General features: G+C 41.2%; 1 protein-coding gene across 2 annotated transcripts in view; it reads left to right on the top strand.

The window, feature by feature from the left end:
* Nucleotides 1-2,915: 2,915 nt before the first annotated feature.
* The window catches only part of PKDCC (protein kinase domain containing, cytoplasmic), a 42,004-nt gene continuing 26,442 nt past the window's right edge, over nt 2,916-18,477 (top strand). For both annotated transcript variants that reach the window (XM_039347716.1, XM_039347718.1), the window contains exon 1: nt 2,916-4,001. In XM_039347716.1, coding sequence (XP_039203650.1) covers nt 3,255-4,001 — 747 coding nt within the window. In that variant the 5' untranslated portion in view covers nt 2,916-3,254. The remainder of the gene's footprint in view (nt 4,002-18,477) is intronic.

The raw sequence follows: 18,477 nt of genomic DNA on the forward strand, positions 1-18,477 counted from the left end.
GATAAGCACACCATTAGCACTCGGCCTCGGCCAGTCTCCAACAGAGCTGCGGCGACCTCACGCCGAGCCCGGGAGATGCAGGAGGAGCGCAGAGCTTTAACCCCCCACGGATCTCGGCGGGGACCTTTCATTCCTCCTGCGGTAGCCACAACACAGAGCTCCCGGCTGAGGGCTTTAATGAGGGGTAGGGCAAGCTCAGGGGAGAAGCGGAGTTGTGTGGATTTTTCTTCTTCTTTTTTTTTTTTTTTTAAAAAAATCCGCATTGTGTCCAGGTCTGTGGATCAGAGAGGGAGAAGCAGCTCTCCTAATTTCTTTGTCTCTCTTTTTTACCTTTAAAAGTCCCCAAGAAACTTCCTCCCCCCCCCCGTTTCTAGATCCGCTCCCAACTCGATGGTGAAATTGCTCTGCCTAGCCGAAAGATGCCTTTGAGGTGTGTGGATGTGTGGTACTACAAGACTCATCATCCCCAGCCATCAGGCCAGAAAAGATGAGTGTTGGAGACTCGCACACCCACACAACCCCGGGCGGAGGCAAGCCAGCACAGAGATTCCTTGAAGTCTTCATCGATCCGTTAAATTTACCACGCCATCCAATGAATTGCGACATATTCCTATATATATTACACATCTTTCCCCCCCCCCCCGCTTCCATGAGAGTTAAAACCCTTTGGCCTCGGGCGACGTCAGATTATAGGTGGAAAACTGAGCTGTAAATTTCTCACATAAACCTTCCCAGGAGATAAAGGCGCTCAAATAAAGCTTTATTTCTCTCCGCCCCACAAACTTCGCAATCCACCTTGAGCAATATTTGTACGTACGTGCTCCAAGCACCTTTGGCCGGGTAATCAGCGAACCGCTGCGATTAATCAACCCCTTTCAATGGGCTTGCATGTGCATTTAAAAGCTGATTTTTATCCGGTCCTGCCCCGTTCGGTTATGCTCTGATGGAGAAATAGAGAAGCCCATTGATTTAAATATCATCTCAGAAGGAAAACTTACTTTCCACTCCCTGATTTTCTGCAGTTATTTGAAGAAAAGGGGAGGGAGGGCGAAGAGGAGGGAAATGGCCTTCATTACGTGGCTTTAAAACATCAATTCGTTCTTATATTTATACCTTGAGTGGAGTCTAACATCTTAACGTTAAGATTTCAGGAAAGAAATTTAGGGCCCCTTTAAGCCAAACAGAACGGAATGTCTGAATATCTGAAGAGAGATGGCCAAATCGCGCCCCAGAGTTCAACAAAAATGGTAGGATTCCCACCACGTGGAACTAACCCTATTTATTATTGCAGTTCATGTGATGATCTTACTAATTCGAATACTATGGCCTCCGCCCTTACCAAATGATCCCAGAGCGAAGTTACCTCTATTATGCCTTAATACACGAATGGCCGGCAATGGCACTTATTTCTTTGCATTCACCTGAAGCGTTGACCTATGTTAGGACTGAATCCATTTATTATTTTATTATGCAAATGTAATACAACCCGCCCCCCCCTTGCAATCAACTCCGGGAGGCAAACAAAAATAAAACCACATACAGAAGGACAACAGCTTTTCTTCCCGGGTTTTCATATATCATTCAAATCATTGATTAACAAAATGATCTCCCCCCCCCTCCCGCTCCGTTATAACTAACCGAGTTTCATAAATTATGCAAATGCAGTTGCTTGGCCTATGAACGATCTGGCTAAGCCTGTGATGTAAATGCAGTCACTGAGGAGCCTCCCCTACCCGTGTTTACCGCTTGAGGTTGCTCTCATTTTACTAATATCCCTAGTCTCGGGGATTACACTCGCAGCTGATTTTTCGGGCAAATCGATCCGTTTGTCAGCCGGTAGAACGACCGATTCAAGCGACTGATTGGCTTCCCTTCGCTGTTCATTTCGAAGGGCATTTGGAGGGGGGGGGCGCGAAATCACTTTCGCCACTATTGCAAAAAAAAAAAAAATCACTTTCGTGGGAGGACAGTTCGATCATTTGGCCTTAAGGGGAAAAATAGGCTCAACTATGCGACATATTTCACCCGTACGAGCACATGTGCTTGAGGTTCATGATGGGCAGTCCGAGTTAAATAAATATACTGCCGACTTGGCTTTTTTAAAAAAAAGCGGGAAAGAGTTTCACAAATAAAAGAAATCAAACATGCCTCTCCTAATTTCTACTGTATGTGGTTGGTACAGATTTTTGAAAGGTGGGCTATTAAAAATCGAGTAATTAAACGCGGGCGCCAAAGGTTTCCGCCTCTGGCTAACGGAACATCTCTAAGTAACGCTGCGAAGACTGTCAAAACGGGACTGTCTGGTCGTGTGAACAGGATGCAGGTCTATAAATACTTACCCAAACAAATTCATAATTAGATATAAACACTCGGATGAATATGGCTTTTGGAAGATCCTGAAACGATCGTCAAGAGGCTGGGAAGTGCCACCTAATTTCACTTGCCCTCCCGCTTTCTCGCAAAATGCAACCGTCTTTCCCACACCTCTCCCCGGGATCAATGCAGAAACGGCGCGACTGTGGAAGGCGTGGAGGGCAAACGTCAAGTCCTCTTCGGACCTCAGAGAAAGATGCCCTTGAAAGGCTCCTTATGTTTTTTGCCCAACCAAAGGCTTCGTTTCCACGTCCTGCCCTCCCGGTGCGCGACGCGACTTCGATCCACGCCAAGCGGGGATACTTTTCCTACCGTCCCGCTCCTTTCACTGCTGTCTTTGGGAGGCGACACCGTTATCAAGCTCCTGCCGCCTCTCGAGCCCGGAGCCCCATGATGGTTTCTGGGAGTTGTAGTTCTCAGTCCCATTGTGTTCTGGCCGCCGCCTGTGACCAGAAGACTTCATTTCCCAGCGATCCTCTCGGCTGTTTTCCCTGTTCCACTGGCGAGGCCGAGCCGTCAATCAGTTGGCGTCACAATGAATGTACCACACTTGGATTATTTTTTTTTTCTTGGTATGTAAAACTCTCCTTTTTCCTCCTCACTGCGGTGTATCTAATAATAAGACTTTTAGGGCGGGTTTATAAAGGCAAGGCTGGAGGCAAGTGTCATGTGGGCTTCAGCTCGCTTCAGCGAGGAGTGGCGAGGCAGCAGGGCTGAGTGAAGACGGGGGTTTGGTCGGGGTTCCCCCTCACCCCCATCTGTACGCCCGTCCGTCCGTCCGTCTTTTGGTCATCTGGAATGGTGCAAGTGAGATCGCGGCGAAGCTGATCGCGAAGACAGGGAGCCCGGCAGGGAGGTTCGCGGTGAAGCTTGCAAGGGCAATGAAGCGGCAAAAGCTGGCCGTGGCAGCCGGCTTCTGTCTGTCCTTCTTGCTGGGCACTTTGCTCAACGTCTTATTCATCCCGGCCTTTGATCCCCTTCAGCAGCAACAGCAGCGGCAGCAAAATGCGGGCATCGCGCACTCGCTGGCGGGCTCGCCTCGGGACAGGTCGTGGGAGGCGGAAAGGAGAAGCAGCGGCCGTCACCGGCGCTGGGATTTAGCCCGGCAGATCCGAGAGCGCTACGAAGAGGTGCTGCGCTACCAACACAGGCAGCAGCCCAGGGAAGCGGGAGTGGCGGGAGCCGCTGCGAAGTCTCGGCCGGCGGTGCGACCTCTGGAGAGGCGGCTCATGGATCTCGCGCCGCCGCCGAGGCTCCCCTCCTCGCCCACTGACCGCAGCCCGCGAGGGGCGCAGCCCAACTGGGCCGGTCTCGTCGCCTCCGGGGCGCCCTGGCTACCCGAATCCAAACTAGAACTCTCTCTCGGGCCGCTTCGGCTGGGATGCCGGGACATTAGCAACGTGACCGAGGTACATTACCTGGGCTCCGGCTACACCAAAGCGGTCTACAAAGCGGTGCTCAACAAGAGCCTGGCCGTGGCCTTGAAATCCGTCGATTTTGGGGGACACGACATCGACAATTGCGTCAAGCTCTATGGGTCTCTGGAAGACTGCTACAGGCTGGCCTCTTATAAGATTATCAAGGAGATGGTCCTTTTGCGGCGGTTGCGGCACCCCAACATCCTCCAGGTAAGTGGCCTGGGGGACTTAAGAGACTTGTGTAGGTCGCGCGGCCCAGGCGGTGAAAGATGGGCGCTTAGGATTCAGAATGGATTGCCTTTTTCTTAAGCGGAATCCTATTTTATGTATACACACAATGCGTTGCAGTACATTTGGAAGAAGAATTGGATTGATGGGGAAGGTAGGCGAGGACTGTTTTGTTATCAGGAGACGGAATGATTATTTGTGGTGATCACAGCCTATAGTCTGTTCGCTTCCCTCTGATGGGCTCTTGGAAGTGGCGACAGGGGGTTCATCTTCCTGGGGTATCAAAACTACCAGAACGTGTTAAGAGTTTACGTCTGGCCACACGTGCGATTTCTTGCTAGTGAGGGGGATGAGTTGTTGCAATCTATTTGGAAGTTCTGCAAGTTTGCTATAAAGGGAGCTGAACTGGCTTGGAAGGTAAGGATCGTATTTCAAGCAGTTGAAATCAAGGCTAAATCCGGAACAAGATTTAGAACTTAAGGCTGTTTTGGCTATGGATGCTCCTATCAGAGGTCAGATGCCAGAGAAAGAGTATGAAGAGTTTGCAGAAGAATGAATACTGTAGAGCCAGCTTCATCATCTTAGGGACACAATTCCAAGCGCTTAGAACTTTAAAGCATGTATAGATTCCCATGCAATTTATTTCCATTTAATTTCCTAATTGTAATGCGTGATGACATCTCTATAAATGAAGCTGGAAATCTTATGCAGACCCTTGGCAAGTAAATCCTGCTGAATTTTCTCCTGAGCAAATGAGAAAATGGCATGAACCTGACCTTATAGTCATCAAGAGTTGAGCTCTGCTTGAAGGAGTCTTTATTTTTAGACATGCATAGTAGGATGGTGTTATGACAGTCAGGGTGTTTGGGAACAAGGTGTGAAATGTTTCCTCTAAACTGGAAGTATTGACCCAGTGGTGAGAAAATTGGTAAAACACATAATTGTAATTGGAAAAAATGTTATCATACTGTCACTTACAAACTCTTCGAATTGTGTGTGTGTGTTAGGTTAGTTGTACATGAATTAGGTGTGGAATTTGGACCAAGCTATTGTAAATCTGGCAGGCTTGAGTTCAGGCAGGGAAGTGCTGTAATGTAAATGTGTAAAATTTACAGCAAAATGAAATGTCAAATACTCATCCAGCTGTTTCCTCCTGTCTGCATACTGAAACGGTGGAAGTAGGCAAAGCAGGGAGCTAATTTACTTTTAGCAACTCTTGGAATTTAATATTTTCCCAAATCATTATAATCTTAAAAGTGAGATGAAAATGTGCTTTCACAACTTTGTTTCATTTTTTCTGTAAGGATTTAATAAGGCAAAGAAACACCTGCAATTCTGGGTTCTGGACTAGAACTTGACCTTCTTTCATTAGAAATCAGAATTGGTAAAAAATAAAAAGCTTGAGTAAAGTCATTTCTCTATTTTTTTTTCAAAGGCAAACCAAGGACCATTTAACTCTGGTTTTCTCATTGAATGCGCATCATACTAATTTGAAGAGGAATTCATTGGCCAATTTCATAACTGTTTGAGGACCAATGTATGAAATTAATTGAATTTTGAGTGATTTCAGTTTCAGCAGATTTGGAAATCATTCTACCCAGAAAAGATAGATGAAAAGGCAAGGCAGATGTCAGAATGGGAAGAAGAGATGGCTAGGCAGCATTAACTGTCCTCATTCTACATAAACAGCAAGCAGAGCAACAGGAGGCCAAAGTTTCTGTTAGCAGAAACTAGGTGCTTATTTGTTGTTGGGGGCAAATCACTTTTGTCAAAAGTACAGACAAGTCAATCAATGAGACACGACAGCCAAAACTTCTTTTTCTCTTTTCATCCTCCTTCAAACTGAGCTTTATATGTTTTTAAAACAGGGAGGTCTTTTAGATTCAAATTGACTTGCAAAGTCTCCCACCTGTGGCACTGTCCAGAATGTCATACACTGGAGGAAAAAAGCCCACCCCTTTTCATTTCCTCTTCCTACTTTCTTCTTTGCCACTGTTAGACCTATGCCTGGGAGTAATCAACTTGAATTTAATATGCATAGGGTTTTTGTTCCAAATCCTCATTTTAAATCCAATGCTCCATTCAGTTCTATCTAGGTCATCTGAATCGTTTTCTTACCGAATCCAAATTTTCAGAAAAAGCATATCCAATAGGAAATTAGTCAGTTCTATCCACATGGACTTAAGCTCTCCTAGATTCAATAGCTCTTTCTCCCAGCTAAAAGTGCCAAGCCTAGAGAAGAATTTGATGCCTCTTTTTCCTCTCCTTCTCTCCTCTGTACTCCATCCTATTTCATCCCAAGTGCTAACTATTTCTTTAGGGCTCCTCTGAGAACTGACTTTATGTACTTCTTCTTCTTAGAGAAAATAATTGGATGGTGCCCTTCAGTAATCACTGCATATAGGTACTTCCTGGAGAACTGCTATTTGGAGAAGAAGGTGTGGGTTTTCTATTAAAAAAAACTCCTCTCTTTTGTTTTGTCTTTGGTCCATGAAATTAAGAAAAGGGTGGATGAGAAGTTCTTTTAAGTATTTGTTGTAGCTTGTCTTTCCAATCTTGTTTTTCCCCCTTTCTTTTTTGATTGATCTGATAGCCATCTAGTTGCTTTCTTTCAACACGTATCTCTCTCACCACTGCAATTATAACTTTGTTGATGATGTGCCCTTCACACACAAATATACCCCATCAATTATGGAATAATTCATTTAAATAATATGAACCATATTTGCCTATGAACATTTGATTGTGCTCTGAGAAAGTCAAAGCAAAGCAAGACTTTCTTGACTGGGATATCCTATGTCCAGGAGGAAAGACAGATGGAAAATCAAAAAACAAAGAAATGTTACTGCTCCCATTTGACTTAATTCTGCAAATCGTGGAGGAAATAGTAATGTGGTTCTGTAAAATGCAAGTTAGGACTAAACGTTTGCTAAAAAAATGTGAAGAAAACTGAAGTTGAGAGATTTAACTAATTATGCTTCCTGTCCCACATTTTCTTTCTTGAGATCTTTGAAATAGATTTTTGAAAGGATGTGTGGAGTAAGGCAACACTGTGGCTTTCAGTTTCATGAATCTGTAGTCAATCTACTTCATTGTCTGAAGTGGAGTTAAGGTTTTCTTTGAAGTTGTCATGCCATTTTTATTCCAAATAGTTAGCTCTGGTTTCATCTTGCCTTCATGATAGGAAGCTGTAGCCTTTCCAAAATTCTAGACTCATGTGTATTATTTAAATTTGTATTACCGTTTCTAATTTTGAAATCAGTTTGAAATGAATTGAAAGTTCCAGGCAAAAGAGTCTCACTGACTGCTAGAATACTGAATCTGTTCTTTCCTCAGGGAAAAAAAAAGGTATTTTGGGATATGAATATTCTATTACTATTTCAGCTTTAAACTGGATATTATATTGCTCAGTGATTTTCATAGAATGTACGAAAGGATCCATCTGAATAACCCTCCAGAGTAGGGGTGTCCAGCTTTGGCAACTTTAAGACTTGGGGACTTCAACTCCCAGAATTCTCCAGTTAGCCATGCTGGCTGGGGAATTCTGGAAGTTAAAGTCCACACGTCTTAAAGTTGCCAAGATTTGACACCCCTGCTCTAGAACACCAATATTTTTAACAACGGACAACCAGATGATTCTCAGAAATCCCTAAAACAGTGTTTCTCAACCTTGACAATTTTAAGGCATGTGGACTTCAACTCCCAGAATTCCACAGCCAGCAACAGATAACCAACTATGCCTTTCACTACTTCCTCTCCAGCAAGAGAAGGCTTTCCTGACCAAGAGGTTCTGTTAGGGATAGCAATAGGAATAGTACTTAGACTTATACATGCTGCATAGTGGTTTATAGCACTCTCTGAGCAGTTTACAAATGTCAGCCTATTGCCCCCAACAATCTGGGTCCTCATTTTACCAATCTTGGAAAGATGGATGGCTGAATAAACCCTGAGCTGGTCAGAATGGAGTGAACAGTGAGTACTGCATTCTAACCATTGGATCACCGCAATTATGGTACTACCCGTGCATAAATAATTTCACAAAATTCTCCACTAGATAGCCTAGCCATCCTAGGTATGTTAAAGAGCCAAATAAGTCAATAGCGATCAGAGAATTAAAAGATTGCCTTGTGTCTAATCTTTTGCCAAAGACTTTTTATTCATTTCATTTCCTCTAAAATTGAATTTTCACTATTCTAATATTTGTTTGTAGGTTTTTTTGTTTAGGTATTTGTTTTTAAATGGTTATTTAACTTCTATAAAGCTGCCCTAAGAAACTTTCTTTTAAACATTAGGAAAAAAATACTTTCTATAAATATCACTTGGCACACCAGAGAGATTTATCCTGGTTTACTAAACGTTTTCTCTTTACTTCCAAATATCCAAGACCGTAGCTGTGGTCATGTGTTCTGTAACAAATTGCATACAGTACAGTATGTGAAATCCCAGTGTCATGATGAGAAATTTGGCTTTCTTCTAATCTAAATTCTGAACTTTGTTTCCTTCCTTTCCATCTTGAAGATAGTAATGGCAAAATGAACTTCTACTTCCAGGCACTAGCAATACGTGCCACTTCACTGATCTCTTTATATAAATTTCTGGGAATGCCTGAAACTCCATCCTTTGACACCCCCACCTCAGACTCTTCTGGTTTCTGATTTAATTTTGACAGGGGGGGGGGACAAGCTTTCTAAATAAACCCAGCCTGTTTAGGGGAATTTCCTTAAGCAAAGCTCTTAGTGTCCAGAGAAAGTATAGAGAGCTTTCAAGAACAGAAGCTTATTTTCCAGTTGCTGCTTCCTTGAGTGCTGGAACACACTGGAGACCACCCATTCTCCCGCTCTTCTCTCCAGTTCAGCAGCACATCCATCTACTGTGAGTGACGGGTTGCCAAGGGCCTCCAAAGCATTAGTGAATTAGTCTATTTATTCACGAATAGTGCTTTATTTTGGAGTGGTGTTTAACCCTCAGCCAGAAATCAGACTTGAGGAATATGTGCAGGACAGTTTAGCGCATAATTGGTAACTCCCTTTTTGAGTAGGATTAGTTCTGGATGAACTCTAAAAATTCAAATCGCATCTCTTCCTGTCCAGTAAAAAGTATATGTACTTAATAAGTGACAATCTGATATTTTCTCCCCATTTTTGATTCATTAGAAGGCTCTTCCCATTTCTTGCTGTACTGATTCATGCTTTTGGAATTTCCAGGCTTGATTACTGCAACAGAGTTTATCAGGACAGCTGCTGAAAGCAACTTGGAAGCTTCAGCTAGGGCCCTGGGCACTTGAACAATGAGGGAGGCCCACCCAAAACATGGCTTGTTATAATACATTCAGATGGATCAGTACTTCTGATTCAAGACCACAGAGCCAATTGATTAATTTTAAAAGCCAAGAGCCATGTCAACATTTTAGATTTTCTTACACATTCATATTTACTTGATTTTTTGTTTCAGTAGATGCAGTGCAATGGATAGGAAATAATCCTGGATATAAGATACAGTGGAAAGGAATTGTGAAGAGGTCTGAAATAGTTACTGGGTTACCAAACTGTTCAGGAGTTTTTAAATGTCCTGGTTGTACAGAATGTTAGAAAGCCTGTTTCATGTTCATCCTTTCTGCTTCATGAAAGTTGTTTGTGGACCTTGCTTAAGGGTGGTGATTGGAGCCCTGAACATCTCAAGTACTGTTTCATGTTTCTCCTGCAATAAGTCAGCTTGCCCACATAAATTGAGATGCATCCACCATTTTGGTGTGCATCTTTATTTGCTGCAAGTCTGGGCAACAAAAATCCCTGCCTAGGAAAGGTAACAGCCATTATTGCAAGAAATATGGAAAGCTCCATGCAGGCTGAAAATGCAGTTGCTCCATTCTCTTTGCCTGTGAGGAAAGTCACATTGGCATGCTGCTGATCATTTCCAGAATGGAACTGGTAAGATAAGATAAGATAAGATAACTTTTATTATCATTTTGTTTACTGTGGGCACAACGGCACACATCAAAAATGAAATTTAGTTGCCCCTCTCATAGTGAACATATACATGACACACAACTAACATACTATATACAACATATGTATAGACTGGTGGTTAATATGTATATATGTATATATAATGTATAAACTGGTGCTTAATCAACAAAACAAAACAAAATATAACACAAGAAAACAAAACCTTGTCCAGCTTCTTTTAATCCCAAGGATGTAAACCTTTTACCCATTATCTGCATTTAATAGACTCTCTAGAGTCTATTGACTGGACAGGGAAACTATATCTTTTAAATGATTTTTTGGGAACAACAAAATACGTTTCTGAATTACACTAACAGTAATATCATGGATTTATGTTGTAGGATTGTTGCAAGGATTTCTCATATATATTAGCACTTGAAATTTTGACAATGTTGGGGAATGTTATTTTTAATTAGTATGGTCAATTTGTCCTTGGGTATAAAATTAGATCTGGTAAATGGCTTGGGACAGAATATGAGGTTTAATTTTGGATTGAAGTGAGTGAGCAAATGTTACTTATTCCATATAAATTAGCCTTCTTCAGGTTGATGCTCTTCTAGTTGAAGGAAATTTCCATAATTCCTATCCAGCAAAGGGTAACTGAAAATGATGGGAATTGTAGTGCAGGGGGCTGGACTAGATGACCTCCAAGGTCCCTTCCAACTTTATTATTATTATTATATTTGAAGGTTACTGGATTGAGGAAAGGTGAGCAAAAGAGTGTGCCTTCTGTCATTCCTCAATCCATGGCAGGATGTTTGGGAAAGCTATTTTGATTTTTTTTGGGGGTGGGGTGGGGTTTCTTCTCTAATGGGAAGAACTAAGACAAATGCTCTGAAACACTGAAAAAATCCAGGTTCTTTTATTTAGAAGGTAGTACTTGAGTATTTGTGGTTTAGACACAGATAAGGAAATTGTCAAGTTTTAGCAGTTGTCTCTTGAGGGAAATGGTAGAGAAAAATAGTCCAGATGTGAGCAACATTTAATTGCATCAGGACTGCTAAATGTTTTACTTTTTTGACAAGTACAGATAAACAGTTTAGGGCAAAGGTATAAATGAAATTTCTACCAATATATAGTGCCACCTTAGTTAGTTTACTACAAAAAAAGTTTTATTAATCTTTTATAAACGTGTTTAGGATTGTAGACTAAAGTTGTAATCTTAGACCCAGTTGCTAGAGGGCAACTCCTGTTGCACATACCTATGCTTATTCCTGACAAAGTTTATTTAGCTCCACTAAAAGGGGATAAATAAGAATGAATCTTCTGCTTCTGAATATAATTTTCTGCAATATTGGATGATTGAAACATAAGCAGATGATGGAAAGTTGGTTTGACATGACAACTTATTTGTAGGCAAATAGCTTTCCATACAGAGAAATGTGGCAAACAATTCAAGGAAGGGATTTCACCCTGATGATCTATTTTGTCTCTACATGGTTTGGCATAATTGAATTTAGTGTAGTTTCATATGATCTCCACAGGAATGCCTGCCACACATTTATTAGATTTATATGGCCATCGATATTATATGGAATAACTCTGGGTGACTAAAAACAGATAAATAACAAAAACAAAATTAAATACTGATAAAGGAGAATATTTGTATCTCAGGGTTGAAATGAAGGGTTCCTGAGCTTGGTTTTCTTGCAGACATTTCATTACCCAAACTAGGTAACATCATCAGTGCATTACCTAGTTTGGGTAATGAAATGCCTGCAAGAAAACAACAAAGCTTAGAGAGCACCGAGGACCCCTAAAGTTAAATATCTCTCATACCACCAAGTACCACAACAGACTCATTACAAAGCTACATTTTTAAACTTAATTTATTTATCAAATTTAGAAACTACCCATCTCCCTTACAGAAGGACACTAAGAGGCATACAAGTAAAATATTAAAATATAAAAAGTATATATAAAATATAAATAAGAAGCAAAGATGGATAAAATTGTGCTAACCAGTCCTATGACCGAGTGCTCCTCTGTGAGTACCAAGCAGGATGGCTGAGTCAGGTCTTTAGACATTTTTGAAAGGCCAGGAGAGTGGCTGGACTCTTCCCGGGCTCTCCTTCACTCCTGACCCAGCATCATGTGGGAAGGGGAGATAGATTTTAAGGGCCTTCAGGAAGACAAAGAGGGTAGGGGCCCTGCACACTTCAGAGGGAAGCTGTTGCATAAGGGAGATGCATATACAGCTTTTTAAAAGGCTGTACCAAATGGCAACATTTAAAGAAGGACCCTTGGAGCAAGTCCACCCTATCTAACCTAATGGGTTGTATAGATCAGGGCTTTTCAACCAGTGGTACGGGTACCACCAGTGATACATTGGCACCTGGCAGGTGGTACGCGGCCCTGCCCAGCCTAGCCAAGTGTAACGGGGGAGGGAACGAGCCAAAGCACAGTGCAGGACTTGCCATGAAAGAGTTCTCAGGAGCTGCAGGGGTAAGTCGAGGACTACCTGTACTTTATCACTTTTTTCCTTTTTGGGGGGGGGGTCATCAAGTTTTTGCTTGTCAAAAGGTTGCAAAAGAGGATCACATGTGACCATCATAAATATGAATCAGTTGCCAAGCATCCAAATATAAATCACATGACCCTGGGCATGCTGCAATGGTCATAAGTATGTAAAATGGTCATAAATCATTTCAGTGCAATTGCAACTTTGAACAGGGGTTTTTTTTGTTGTTTTTTTGGTCAAGTTTTTGACACCTTGCTAGGTGGTACTCGAATATTACCATATCCTAAAAGTGGTACAGTCGGTGAAAAGGTTGAAAAGTCCTGGTATAGATGTCCACAAGGAGAGGTGGAATCACATATAGCTTGGTCCCATACCATACTGGAAAACAGGGTATTTAAAGGTGATAGCTAGCATTTTGAATTGCACCTGGAAAGAAACTGGGAATCAGTGCAGCTTGTACAGCAGTGATGTAACATGAGTAAATTGCAAGGTGCCCAGAACTGTACGTGCCATGACATTCTGGACTACTTGATGTTTCTAGGTAGTCTTCAAGGGATGCCCCATGTAGAGTCTGTTGCAGTAGTACAGATGAGGAGAGACTAGGGCAGGGATAGGCAACCCAAAACACTTAAAGAGCCACTTGGACCCGTTTCCCACCAAAAACAAAACACTGGGAGCCACAAAACCCTTTTGATATCTAAAATGAAGATAACACTGCATATATCCTTTTTTACCTTTATTATAGGTGTGTGTGTGTGTGTTTGTGTGTGTGTGTGTGTGTGTGTATGTATATATGTATGTGTATATACACACACACACACACACACACACACACAGGTAAAAAAGGGATATATGCAGTGTTATCTTCATTTTAGATGTCAAAAGGGTCTCTCTCTCTCTCTGTCTCTCTCTCCCTCCCTCTCTATCTGCCCTTGGTCTGCCACTCCTCTTCCCCCGCTCTCTTTCTTTCTTTCTTTCTCTCTCTCTCTTTCCTCTCTCTCTCTCTCCCTCCCCCTCTCTCTCTTTCTCTCTCTCTCTTTCTCCCCCCCCTCCTATCTGCTGCTCACCTGGCAAGCTTCAAGCTGTTGTCCAACAAGCAACCTCGTCTCTTTTATGACTCATGGACTTCAACTCCCAGAATTCCTGAGTCAGCCTAGCTGAGCTAGCTAACTCTCTCCTGCCCTTCCTGCTTCCTGCTTCCTGCTTCCTGCAGAGATGCAGCAAAGGGAGGAGCTCCGCCCACACACACACACACACACACACACACACACACACACGGCTGGGAGCCACATGGGGAAGGCTCAAAGAGCCGCATGCGGCTCTGGAGCCGCAGGTTGCCGACCTGTGGACTAGGGCATATGTGCCCATGAATCTCATGAACTAGAGAAATCCAGAGCCACTCCAATTTGCTAGAACTGAGTTGTAGCCAGTTCTTCCTCATCCAGAGCCTCATAGCCTCCAGGCACTTAAAGTTGCTTCTTGAAGATATTCTTCCCTTACTATAAGTTTTTAATGGTTTTTTTTTTTTTTTGCTTCTTAAAAATGTCAGCTTTTGTGTAGGAAAAAATGTTTCATTCATTATTTCATTATTTATTCTGTAATTCACCTTGGGTTATTTTGGTATGTTCTCAATAAATATGTAATAAAAATAATGGAATAGTTTCAAGTCATTCTTCTCCAGCCCAGCATTAGGAGGGTGTTGGTTTAAACTAAGTCTATATCATAAAGCTTACCCTATGGAGCTTCATCCATAGAGTAATAGATGAATTAATTAGAATGAGTCGTGGTGGTGCAGTGGTTAGAATGCAGTACTGCAGGCTGCTTCTGCTGCCTGCCCGCTGCCTGCAGTTGGGCAGTTTGATTCTCACCGGCTCAATGTGTGTGTGTGTGTGTGTGTGTGTGTGTGTGTGTGTATGTGTATGTGGCTATAGAAATCATATATGGAAGGCACCTGCTTGGAACTAGCACTATATTCTTGTCAATCTTATATTATTGAGTAGACCTTGAATAAGTTTATTGTTCTTTCCAATCCTAAAATTGTTATGTTCATCCTTTAAACGTGGAGTATTGTTTAACACTGAGAGATTACCACAAAGAGGAGGGGGTCAACTTATTTACCAAAGTACCTGTAGGCAGAACAGGAAACAATGGATGGAAACTAATCAAGGACAGAAGCAACCTGGAACTAAGGAGAAACTTCCTAACAATGAGGACAATTAACCAGTGGAACAGCTTGCCTTCAGACATTGTAGATGCTTTATCCCTGGAGGTTTTTAAGAAGAGATGGACAGTCACTTGTCTGAAATGATATAGGATTGGACTAGAAGATCTCCAAGGTCCCTTTCCGCTCTATTCGGATTGATTTCCTTCCACATATTTATATAAGCAAGGAAATGCAGGTTAGAGATCTCTGGAAGTATGCACTATGCATATTATCATGAATCACAGCAACAGTGCAACCTTCTCCAATTTGGTATCTAAATTTTTTGAAGAAGGGGCATCATTTAAGGAATTTTTTTTTTAAAAAAACCTATGTTACTGAACAAATCTCAAACTTAGTGTATTTTTTTTATGAGGGATTGCTTGAGCATCTGGAGCCTTCTTATAATTTTACCTTACTTTGCATGCATGAAAGACCTGAGTAGTGCAATCCTAGAAATAATGCTCTGTTTCAAGAGGCAGAGACTGCTTTTAAAATCATAAAATAGTATTTTATTCTGAGCATTCCATCTAATGTACAAAGTGTTCCTTGCTGACTGGTCACCCTTAGAGGTTATGCCTTCCTGGGCCTTTTCAAATTGAGCATGGTTACAAGTCTTACTTTAAGTGGAAGGGGGTCCTCCCTTAGACATACATGTGACCCTGCAAGGGACATTTTCCTTGTAAATCTCTTCCAGATGACAGCTTGAAGTGTGTCTGTAAGATAACAGACTTATTCTTCTACTGTTTCAGCCCTTCCCAGTTCTTATCCTGCCAGTCGTCACAGTCAGCTTAGATTGTGCTTGTATTTTTAAATGCATTCTTTCAAAACATTCTGCATGTAGTACATGTTGATGAAATGCTTTTGATTAATTATAAGGTGGGTCATGATTAATTAAGGCAGTTTCAAAATCCAGGTAATAACTTAATGATGCCTATGGTAGAAAAACAATGCTTCCTCTCGAAAGAGCATTAAGGAGGAAAAGTGTACAGTATTAAGTGCCCCCTAGAAATAGAAATGGCACCATAGGAAAGGCAGGCAAAAATAAAAATATAGCCAGAAAAGTTGCACTAAAGAAGTCTAAATATGGTTGGCAGCCTGGTGACTAAATATTGTGTCTGTTGTTATCCCAAAGGTGATATTCAAATAATAAAGTATTTTTAATATACTATTTGGCAAGGGGAAATTAGAATAAATAAATATCTAAATCATTAGAACAGATAGATTAATCTCACATGTTTTAATTAATTGATCAGCTTAGATTTATTGAAATAGGTGAGATGGACTAATACATAAGTAGAGAGAATTGAAACTGAGCACTCCTAAGAATCTTATTGACTTTGTATTATTTATTGACCCATTCGTCTTGGATGTGGCAAATCATTCATTGGGCATACAATATGGGAGAAAAGAATTACCCCAAAGATTAGGAAGGTTCAATTGTTGAAAAATTATAACCTTCTATTTAACAAGAACAACAAAAGTACCTGCCTTTCTTTTATTATGGTGTCACTAGTATAGGTTGGATAAGTTTGCTCTGTATAGCACAAGAGGACAGTTTGGTGTAATGGTTAAGGCACATGTTAGAAATTAGGAGTCGGTGAGTTCTAATCTTGCCTTTATGTATGGAAGCCAAGTGGATGACTTTATACCTATCACTCTCTCTTACCGTAGTTCTAGGGAGAAGGTAAGGACAAACCACTTCCCACATTTTTGCCAAGAGAACTGTGAAGACTGTTCCAAGTAGTTGCCAGGAGGCAGCACTGACCCAAAGACCCAGACCCATGCAAAATATAGCACAACAAAGTGTTTGTCTGTTCCACCTCTTCCCTATTCTCTTAGCAAGGGAGCATTTTTGTGGGAGACATTTTGATAGGCAGATTTAATGTTGCTGTGTCTGGAATAAAGGGAAGTGGAAGAGGCGGCACAGAGAACATTGGCTCATTAAAGTCAGCTTAATAATCAGGGACATTTGCAAAAGAGAGGTTTCAGAGTCTGATTTATTCTTGAAATTTTATTTAATTCCACTAATTGCTGTGTAATTGCTTTCTATTGACCCAGTACCCGGTAGCTAACTGCCTCTTTCTCCTGTTTCTTTGCAAGATGGTTGCTTACTTTTATGGAAGTGGAGGTAGGAGGGTGAGAAGAAGAGAGGGAGAGATCCCAGACTTTGCATTTTAGTTGGGAGATAAATAAGCATGGTTGTAGTTTAGTTTCTACACACCCGTGGCTACTATACATTGCAGTCTGGAGATGAAGGTAGAAAAATCTTTTCTTCAGAACTGCAGTAGCAGAATTATTAATTTCAAACAATGGATGCAATTGTAAAGAGATAATGGTGATGTTTGATTTACTGTAATCAAATATAATTATAAGTCTTGTCAGTCGGCACAAATGCTCAGACAGGCATAAACACTTGTCTTAAATGATTCTTATTTTTTGGGAGCCAATTACAAGGAAACAATGATTAAGAAATAGTTTTGTTTCTATTGTGTCCTATTCATCTCATGAAAACTTCTCCATATGGAAATCTTTCTGGCCATTTTTTTTCTTTCTTGATATGAAATGCATTGAGTAACTTGGTTCCAGGGAATGTTTAATGCTTCCATCATTTTATCCTGCAACTGGTATAAAAACAATGGTTCTAGCTAAAGCACTTAAAGACAGGAATGTCATGGGAAGGTTAATATTTGTTAGAGATTAATTGCAAATTAATTATTGGTCTCACTTCAAGCCCATACTTATTCATGAATTTTACTGAGTAGCCATATGGTAAATAATTCCCTCTCAACCTGATTTTCCCTTTTGGATTTGTAGTAACTGTAGTAGTTTCCTTCTTAGATATTCAGTGGAAGTAAATTAATATGTGATTTACTTGAAGACAGATGAAAACCTTCTTGGTAAGGTTTTTCCGAAGTGGTTTGCCATTGCGTCACTCAGCACTATTTAATATTTTAAAATAAGTGATCATATGGCCATTAAACAATACATGCACACCTTTTTGTTGTTCTGTGTTGATTTATGATAACTCTTTAATTAACAGTTGAGTTGTCTTGTTGCATACAAATTATTTAAGAGGATGCAGAGATCCAAAGTGGTGTTTGATGGAAGTTAGAGGGGTCAAAGCAATGCCACCTTCTGGTGATTCATAGGAGGTGGCTATGTGTTCCTTTTCTTGTGTAGCCCATGGGATTTGAGGTGGGGGTGGGAGGCAGGAGCCAGCCAAAAGAGCAGACAGATGCGGCTTGGTGAAGAAAGATAAATTACATAAAGTGCTTCTTTATTGCAAGAACGTTTCCCAAAGGTCCAGATGTTATCCCGAGCTTTTAAGAGTGAAGAAAAGATCTGTTAACATGAATTCTGCTGCTGCTAGAAGCCAGAGCTGATACAACTGTAAACTAGCCCTAACTATCCTTGTCATTATTAGTTGTCTCTTCTCCGACTTGGCTGCAGCTCTCTAGATGCTAGAAACTATGGTTTGTGTGTGTGTGTGTGTGTGTGTGTGTGTGTAATTGACTTGTGTAAAGTGATAAGGAGGGGATTCTTTTTACATAATATAAAAGGTACACAATGATGTTGATTAAAAAAACCCTCCACCATTCTTGCTCACTTTCAGAACTGTCCTTCATGGGAAATAATCCAGGCTAATTTGTCTATTCCGACATGTATCATATAAATCACTCCTAAAGGCCCAGTTGCTGCTTCTTTAATAGAAGCTGATGATTTGCAACCTCATCTATTTTCCTTAGGAATACTCCCCGGAAAGGCCTGTTATGGAATCAATTGCTACTA

The sequence above is a fragment of the Crotalus tigris genome, unplaced genomic scaffold, assembly GCF_016545835.1.
Source record: "Crotalus tigris isolate CLP2741 ecotype Arizona unplaced genomic scaffold, ASM1654583v1 scf7180000018097.2503214, whole genome shotgun sequence".
Taxonomy (NCBI): Eukaryota; Metazoa; Chordata; class Lepidosauria; order Squamata; family Viperidae; genus Crotalus; species Crotalus tigris.